The sequence below is a fragment of the Atta colombica genome, unplaced genomic scaffold, assembly GCF_001594045.1.
Source record: "Atta colombica isolate Treedump-2 unplaced genomic scaffold, Acol1.0 scaffold116, whole genome shotgun sequence".
NCBI lineage: Eukaryota > Metazoa > Arthropoda > Insecta > Hymenoptera > Formicidae > Atta > Atta colombica.
Window position 1 is genome coordinate 636915 of NW_017259202.1, and position 9703 is coordinate 646617.

Below are 9703 nucleotides of genomic sequence, written 5' to 3' on the forward strand. Positions count from 1 at the left end.
TATATATATATATATATATTGATCAGTAATTTAAGTATAAGGAGCTGTACACAATTAAAGGAATTGGAATAGAAAATAGGAACAGGAACAGAGAAGAAGAATTTTAACCGAATAGAAATGTGTATTCCATAGTGTATCGTTTCTGATTGGTTGAAATTCTTATTCTTTGTTCCTGATTCTATTCTCTGTTTCTTGATTGTGCGTCCCTAATTCTCATCTTCAGCAATTCTATTTTCTAGAAATAACTACTGCACAATAATCTTCCTATTTTTATGCAATGTCAAAGATATTTTGAAACAAATAGTTAATAACAGTCATCGATATCGCGATTTTTCAAAGTTGTAATTTTAAACCATGCCAAAGACACTTTTGCAAAAAAGAAAGAGAGCGAGAGAGAAAGAGAGAGAGAGAGAGAGAGAGAGAAATTGATTTCATTGAATGAATTAATATATTGTTAATTTTTCAAGCAGAAATGTTATATTAAAAACTTTGCAAGAAATTCAAGAAAAGTTGGCAAGACAATTTCAAATTGCAACTCGTTTCTATTGAATGATGATACACAATACGTTTTCAATTAGATGACAGATAACAGGTTACATAGATATCGCATCGATTCAATGTCAATTTTAAGTTTCAGTTTAGCTTTGACAAACTTTCCGTTTTTTATTTCCAACGAGAAATGAACGAAATTGACGCTGCATTGGATTTATCTTTATCTAGCCTATCAAGTTTCACAAATATTTTCTTTTTAATAAAGATTTTATACATAGAACATATTGCATCTGTAGACACATACACTCTCCCTCTCGTGCATCGTAACTTAAAATTGTGCCTAATCGAATTGTAGTCACAAGTCGGACAGTTGCAGTTTTTCATGAAATGAAAAATGAAATATAAGCCTAATATAAAAAACGAAAGCTAAACCTATAATATAATGTAATATTAAATTAAACATTGAACAAATAAACAAAAAAAACTTTATTCTTAACGATCATGACAAATGAATATCGGACACAATGCGGAAGACATGGAATATTTCCTTATATCCTTATAGAATTGGCGAAAGTTGTATAGGAACGGAAAGTTCAGTCGCGTCGATTGGAAAACTCGGAATAATCGGTCTGAAACTAGATTTCTGCGCTACTTCAGAATCCACGCTTTGATGAATACGCATTTGTGGAGTTGCGCCTTAATTGATATCTTGATGAGCGATCGAAACAGAAGATGCTGGCAATGATGTCCGAGGCAATTACGCGCGCGATTCTCGTAAAGCACAACCGCTCGCATTGCACACTGAAATGAGTAGCCCCTATTTTTCCCCTCTTGGCGGATCGCGTGGAAAGCACCATCCACCTTGCCTAGCGTCTCCTCGACGATGGCCGATATAAGACGCGGTCTTAACAGCAATTGATGAGCTGTAGAGAGTCAGGAGAGCCATTACTTGCCAGGAACGAACAGGTTTTACATTTAATAACGCGAAACGATTATCTGCCGATCGGTTAAGTTAATTCGATCGGAAAGGCATAACTCGCTGCCGGACAGATCTCGCGGAGGGAAATATATTACCATCGCTATTATTAGTACCACGCCTCGACGAGAGATAGACGAGATCAGTCGAGCTGCATACGTTAATTCACGTCTTTTGTCGTCGTTTCTTTCCATCGTTACTGGCAATCTGGAATTTCAAATTATATTTGCGGGGGAGAGAAAGAATTACGTTCGAATCCTCGAGCAAATTTGAAAAATTCATATAACCGTGTATAACAAAGAATTTCTTCTTTCATTTATCAAAAGTGACTTTTGCGCTTTCTGTTATATGATATCGAAAAAACGCTATCATATATTGGATACTTAAATCATTTAAATTGTTAAATCTTTTAAATTATTGAAATTTTTCTATCCAGAGTACAGAGATACGAATACTTATTATTATTTCTAGATTATCTAGAATCTCTAGACTTTATAAAGAGAAAAAAAATAAATGTAATATTTAAAAAAATTATTACTCGATATAATATAATGTCATCGTGATAACGTGTGTGTATCCTGTAAAATACAATACTTACTAGATCTTTACTGAGATACAGCTTATTTTAAAAAGAACATTAAAACTGCTGTTTAAAAATTAAGGAATGCAGATAGAACAGAGATTTAAAATTTATACAATTTCTTCATTTTAAGTTTAAATTTTATCTGCTATTAAAACGAAAATTCTTTCTTTCATCTATAAATTATTTGATTAATTATTAACAAATGTTTTTTTCATATCGAGAAAACTGAACTTAAATGGATATCTTTTTACAACTTTTAATATCCATATTTATATTCTAATCCTGGTAAATTTTATTCTAATCCTGGTAAAGTCTATATGTCCTGAATAAAGTATATATTCTGAATAAAATTCATTAATATAATATGACGTAAAAAAATATAATTTCATTATCACATTATACAAGAGAATATTCGTATAAATCCAAACGATTATTTTTGTAAAAATAAATTTATAAAAATATAAAAATAGGTTATAAAAATTGATTAAAGAATCTGTAAAAAAACAAGCAAGTGAATTTTCTATGTCAGTTATTATAATCTATTTAATATATCAATAATATCGATTTTAATTAATTCATGATCAATTGCTTCTTCCAGCGTAAAATTTCTCGAAAATTTCTCGCAGAGACATTATTGCTTTCCATCGTTTCCGTTCATAGTTTCACGCTTTCTAGCAACGGTAATTATTATTCGTTATAAAACAAGGGCTCATATAGGATAAAATTTGCCAATGAATAGATCCAAATATTGTACTGAACTTCCCCTTTTTTATTTTAAAATTGACGCTTGTGTGTGTGAGTTTTTCGAGTATTTGAAAAAGGTGATAACTTTTATACATACAGAACAGAAAGCAGTGATAAATAAATTTCAGAGGAACTGTTTGGAACTGTTTAAATTTTATGAGAAAGATATACATGATATATCTAATAATTAAATATATGTCCCGAGTTATAAGTTTTTGCCAATCGCTTTTGTATAGATAGAGCGGACTAAACTCATCGAGTCGAAAAATTCTGTCATTTTGCAATTTTCACAATAGTTAACAAGATATTAATTACTAAAAATTGCCAAATATTGGTCTTGAATAATTTTTTACTTAAATACTATCAACTTTATAGAAAAGCTGCAAGAGACAAAAATCATTTATTTTTTCTCATAAAGTCTCTCTGAGTAAAGTTTTTCAGAATTTATTTAGAATTTTTTAATATCGTATTGTCTCATGTTAGTAAAAATAAGAAAATGCAATACTAAAAAACTGATAAAAAATTCTGAAAAAATTCTTAGTGTTCTATGAGAAAAATAAATGATTTTTGTTTCTTGCAATTTTGGCATTTGACAATTTTTAGTAATTAATATCTTATTAACTATTGCGAAAATTGCAAAATGTTAGAGGACTTTTCGACTCAGTTTAGTCCGCTCTATCTACACGAAAGCGATTGGCAAAAATTTTCGAGACACCCTATATGTATAATATTTATATTTTTTCCACATGTTTCATATATAATAGTACATTTTTATGAATTCTAAAGTTTTTATTATGAAATAACTATATAATAATTACAAAATTAAAAGTTAAAAATTATGTCTACAACTGATTGTGAGTACAATAGTCTAAAGAGTTTAGATTTTAAGTCTAATTTTTTCAAATTGCATCAAGCATTGCAAAATTAACAATTAATTGTATTATACAATAAAAGAATCAAGATTGATTGTAGTAATTTATGTTACATTAGTTCATTATAATGTAATTTATGTTACATTAGTTCATTATACATCATAATATTATAGTGAAAACATACTTGAATCATTGACGCAAGAAATACATATATGAGTCAAAGTTAACGTATTATTGTGTACTATTATTATTACATACGTATTATTGTATACTATGTTAACAAGAACATACACAAGTAAACATTTATGTACACAAGTAGTGTATATAAATGTTTGAAATATTATTGATTATTGTATGATTAGTTATCTTACATCATTCTTGGTATTTAAACATTTTTCTCTATAATCGTAAAATTATAAGTGTAATATCCGTATCAGATTAGAGATTGGGATTGAGATTAAATTTAATCAATCAGAAAAAAGAAACAATCCAATATTAACTTTGATGAACTTTATTTTGATTGATCAAATTCTCAATCTCAATCTCTATATAATCTGAACATGGGATCTCTATATGTATAATCTGACATCAGAGAAAGTTTGGAAAAATAATACGGACTTAAACTTGAAACTCTTTAAAGATTTCGAACTGCACATTTTATGTAAATTTTTACATCAAAATATTCCCTGATGCGTGACCGAGTATAAAATATTTTCATATCTATCATCGCGATTGTGGTCAAGTTTGTTTCACCCTGTAACACAGGCAGGGTGTAAAGTTGAAAGTGATTCTACTGTGATGACTAAGGAACAAGAAAGGGTATCGACATTCTTTTGTAATTTTGAGGAATCGTGAGAGAATGGAACGCGCCATGACGGTGATCGCGCGGTGGTCGCACACGTTGGCAGGTGCGAAACAGATGGCTCGATAATATAACAACCAAACACCTTGCGCGTGGCGTTGTCGCTTCTCGAGTTCCGGACGTTTACATTGAAAAGGCGCACATCACGTCAATCAAAGATCCATTCCATCACGCTTCATTCGACAACCATGATTTCGCGATATTACTTTGCAAGTGATTCATTAAAGCTATAGGCAATATGATAAAAATAAGACAATATGAGACAATGAGACATCAGCTTCGCTGATATATCCGTCTAGAGAGAAGTTATCTTTTATGCAAATTAGTAAATTTTATTCAAAATAAGATTTTAGAAAGAAGGATGAATACATAATTGTTTACAGCAACTTGCGGTAGCATATTGTATCAGTCGATCAAGACTTGACAAGTTTCATCTCCGAGCAGACATCGATCGAAATCTCAAAGATCGGACATGAGTTGAACTAACCTTGATGAAGCAATCATTGAAAGACAAGTTGTGCCTCAAAGAATTTTGCCATCGTCGCGTGTCCTTCCTGTAGTACGGGAAGCGGTCGGCGATGAACTTGTAAATCTCGGCGAGTGGCAGCATCTTGTCCCTCGACGACCATATCGCCATCGCCGTTAGCGATATGTAGGAGTAGGGTGGTTTCTGATCACCGTAGGTATCGCGCGAAGGTCGCGGCATCATCAACGAACGACGAGATCAACGATAGGCCAGTGAAGTCTCTGTTTCACTCTTTCCTTCTTGAACAAACGTTCTTACGTGTGAACACTCGACACTTTGCACGAGGTTCGCCGATCAGCATCCTCCGTATTCTCGCGAATCGACAAGAGCACAGGGTAGACTGCTCTTGGTCACGAGCGAAGACGGAAATTTCCATCGGACCCAACCACGGAGACCCGCGGCCGGCCGAGGCGAGCGAGGTTCGGCCCTGATGTATCCCACGCTGTGTCACGGTGTATCACAATCTCGAAGATTTCCAACCAACACTGCCGTTATCAGGCGCCGGCGATGCCTAGGCGAGGCTCGCTGATCCAGACCAAGCCCTCGTTATACTCGGTAATCGGTTATTCGAATCCGTATTCGCTTCGCGCCGAGCGCACGCCCAAACACACCGAATACCCACGATCGCGTCTCCGCGGATACTGCGGCCGATCCATACCCACACCCCCGCAACGGACTTCCCCTACCTACGAACCCATGGCTCCACCATGTCCCGGATTGGAGCCCACTGTGTCTCACCTTCTCGACCGGTCTCGCTTGCGCTACCAGCAACCACCTCCGTCCAATGATACGATAGCTCTCCCACCTCGACTCGTTCCGGATGGACGGCTGACGGCGTGGACGCGAAAAGAGCGTCCTCCATCCGTTCTGAACGGATTCCGAGAGGCGGAGCTCTTGCGCGAATACCATTTAAAGTCACCTCCCTCGAACAAACAGGAACAGTCGAGTCTCAACCAATCCAATCGAGTACTGCCCGTGGCTGCCCTCGCCCACTGCTGGGTAGCGGTGTGTCCCATCACCCCCGTACCCGAACACCACCGCACCAGTCGTCTGCCTACCCTGGACGCCCTGCACCCCTGCAGGACTCCCGAACGCCACCGGGTACATTAGCCAGCCAGCAGAAAAGAACGAGCCGAACGAGGAGAGAGAGAGCTCTGTCTTTCGCGTGGATCGATTCGCGACCTCGGCGCGGCGCGCCGTTTCGTTCCAAGGATTAAAATCAGTGTAATTTTATCGAGTCTAATCCTCTCGAACAGCGAAATGTTTGATAATCTGGCCGACAGATCTGTCTTTCTTTGGGAATTCTGGAGTAAATATATCTTTAACTTAATGTTCTCAAACGAATGTATGAGATATCTAAATGCGAAGAAAAATAGTGAAATATTAAAGTTAAGAAATATTTTCCAGATATAAATAAATCATATTTGTTTTATTTCTTAATGATTCAGTTTTACTGAAAGAGAAAGTAAATCAATAAATCTCTTATTTATTAACTTCTTAAACAACGATATAATTTTTATATCGTTACGTATCATTGCGTAAATAAGTAGCTGCGTTCAATAAAAAAGCAGCATTGCAACTCTGTTAAAAAATTCTTTGATAAATTAATCTGGTTCTTATAGTTCCTCTTTCACTGGACCTAAGAATATAAATTATCAATAATATTAAAGAATCTGACAACAATTACAATTGCAAAGCTGTTTTTTTATTGAATGCAGCCAATATATGTATATGTATAATACGTCAGAATAAAAATGCGGCATTGTCGTTTGAAATTATGTAAACAATTATAACTATAGATCAATTCGCAAAGATTCGAGTTGAACAAAGATTAATTTCCGATAGTACAGCTACGTGCAAAGAAAAACTTTGTTGCTCATGAATAAATTATTATTGCGTGGTTCCAATATCTAAAATTGTAGATATATCTGACATTTTTATCTTTGTCTCGCTTAACCACGTAAGCGCGACTGTAAATCTCAAATGTGCTGACCGCGCACGTTTCTGAGTACCATTAGCAAAATTGTACTGTTCATCGAGAGAGAGTTTGGGATCGATCTTTTCCTAGTTAGCAAGATCTAACCCAATCTTTCTCGATCGGGGACCGTGCCAACTTTACAGGTGAAGAAGATGGGGAGGGAGAAGATAAACCAATCGGATCGAAGCGCTTTCCTCGCTCGAAGTTTGCAGGCGAGAGGCGTGTCGCTACGCCTCGTGCCTCGCCGACAAAATGGCAATTCTCGTTGCGCGTAATGTACACTAATACTTTAACTAGATTCTTCGGAAGAAACGTATCACGTCTGCATAGCCATGATTCTTGATTATTTCCATTAAATAAATATATACTATAAGCATTTCCAAGTAATGCGTGATATAATAAATAATTAAAACATGTCATGTCATGGCACGCCAAAATAAGTTTTTTTTTTATTAACTTCAATTCTTTTGAGATAACTGTTTCATAATATTCGTCTTTCAAAGTTAAATAATAAATATCTTTAATAATAAGTTAGTGATAAATATACATATATACGTGTTATTTTACATCAAACGAAAGATGTTTCTTTCTTTTACGAATTTATAGCAAACATAAATTAATTAGAGCTTCTTTCACAAATAAAATTTTGAGAGAATTTTAATTTGATGATTTAATTACCAAAATAATAAATAATATCGAAAATCGAAAAATTGAGTTATAATATAGATAAATAATAATCGTCCTTGTGACCCTTCTTCTAACAACGAGGAAAAATCGATTCTTAATTATTTATGTCTCAAACGGTTTTATTTATTAGCTTTTATTTATATTCACTAAGGTTTTTTTACTATTATGATGCGTGTATATATACATAGATATCATATAATAAATATTGAATGGTTTATTTTGTACACTCTATATAAAAGATAATAGACGATACTTAAAGAAAAAGTGATAATAATTTCAGCAATATTTCTCGTTAGGAGGTATTAGTAGAGATTTATACTCTTATATAATTTTAATTTATTTTTAAACAGAGTTTCGGATGCAATTTTTTCAATTTTGGTTTTTTAGTATAAAACATTTAGTATAAAACTCTTTTTTATTTTTGTATAAGGAACTGTAGAATTATGTATATGCTAGTGAAACTGTCATTATTACTTTCATTATCATCATAGGTATATTGATAGAATGTCGTACTAACATGGATACCTAAAAATGGGGGGGGGATCAATGAAGTCAGCTTACGACATTCCATAATATATTAATATTTAAAAAATAATGACAGTTTTATAAGTAGCACTTGTTATAGTTCTCATATATAATTTCTTATAAAAATAAAAAAGAATTACGCATATTTTATACTATAACTATAAAAAACAAAAATTGAAAATATGGCGTATTAACTTCGCGAATCTAGTATGATATTACTATTTCCTTCTAAAGTACAAGAAGAAGATAAATATTTTCATTTTTAACTACTGATTCCGTTAATACTATTCGGATTCAATCAATACATAGGGTGCGTCATCAAAATCCGGACAAATCGAACACTTTTTTTAAACAAAATGTTTTTAATGAAAAATTAAATATTACAAAAAATCCTTTTACAAGACTTGGGGGGGGAATCCTTGTACAGCACAATTATTCGATATATCCTTCATTGAATGATGGCCTCTATTCTCGATTGCACGCATGCTGTAATATAGCGTATCCATGCCGATAAACAGCCTCAATAGTGGTCCTTAATGACGTCACATTGGGATGTCGAGACTTGTTTGTGACCCTTTCAACTATGCTTCATAGTTAGTAGTTCAAGAAATTTAAATGTAAATTAAACTGGGCTGTTGGGAGGCTAGAATGAGAGCCGAGGCGAACAACTCGGCTTGTCCTGGCAGCTTCAGAGAGCATCTGTCGTATCTTTAATGTATGATTTGTATCAAAGGTTCTCCTTGGCAATTTAACGCATCGTTGGCTCGCTTACACCAACAATCGATACTAATTTTCGCAACGATTGCCCTGGGTCCGAAATCAATGCTTGAGTTCTTTTAATGACTTTTAATTAACTGCGGAGATCCTCGCGGTGCGTTCTTTCGAGTGACTCTTCCTCGCTGGCATACTGGAATCTTCGTTGGATTGTTCTAAAACCTATTTTGACACAACGTCATAAACAGTTGATGTCGGATCTAATCTAAAGAACCGAAATATTTCCGAAATATTTGCTGAGCGCTCAGCGCGAAGGCCTTCGAAGATCGCGGCTCTTCGATTTTATTCCGCACTTGGTTTCAACAACCATTTCGCGGCCATTTTGAGAATATGATTGTTTACTAGAAGCATCAGACTTTCTCGAACGTCAACAACACGCTTTTGGCGGAGGCACAATATAACGGAAAATTTAAATTGAAATTTGTCCGGATTTTGGTGACGCACCCTGTATATAATTTAAAAACAAAATTTCAACAATTTTAATACACTTTAATGCTGAGTGATAAAAGAAACATTCAGCATATAGTGTGATGAGTTAAAAATTTTTTACAGCACTTGTAAGCATTATTTGTCCTTATTTAATATTGATAGATAACAAGGATGAACTGATGCTTACAGCATATGAAAACGGAGTACACTCATAATAGCATCAATCGAATTGGAAATATATATATATATATATAT

General features: G+C 34.2%; 1 protein-coding gene across 1 annotated transcript in view; it reads right to left on the reverse strand.

Moving 5' to 3' along the window:
* Positions 1 to 5235, reverse strand: part of LOC108694157 — a 6953-nt gene extending 1718 nt beyond the window's left edge. Inside the window, exon 1 of the mRNA XM_018203464.1 lies at positions 5017 to 5235. Coding sequence (XP_018058953.1) covers positions 5017 to 5235 — 219 coding nt within the window. The remainder of the gene's footprint in view (positions 1 to 5016) is intronic.
* Between the last annotated feature and the right edge of the window lie 4468 nt (positions 5236 to 9703).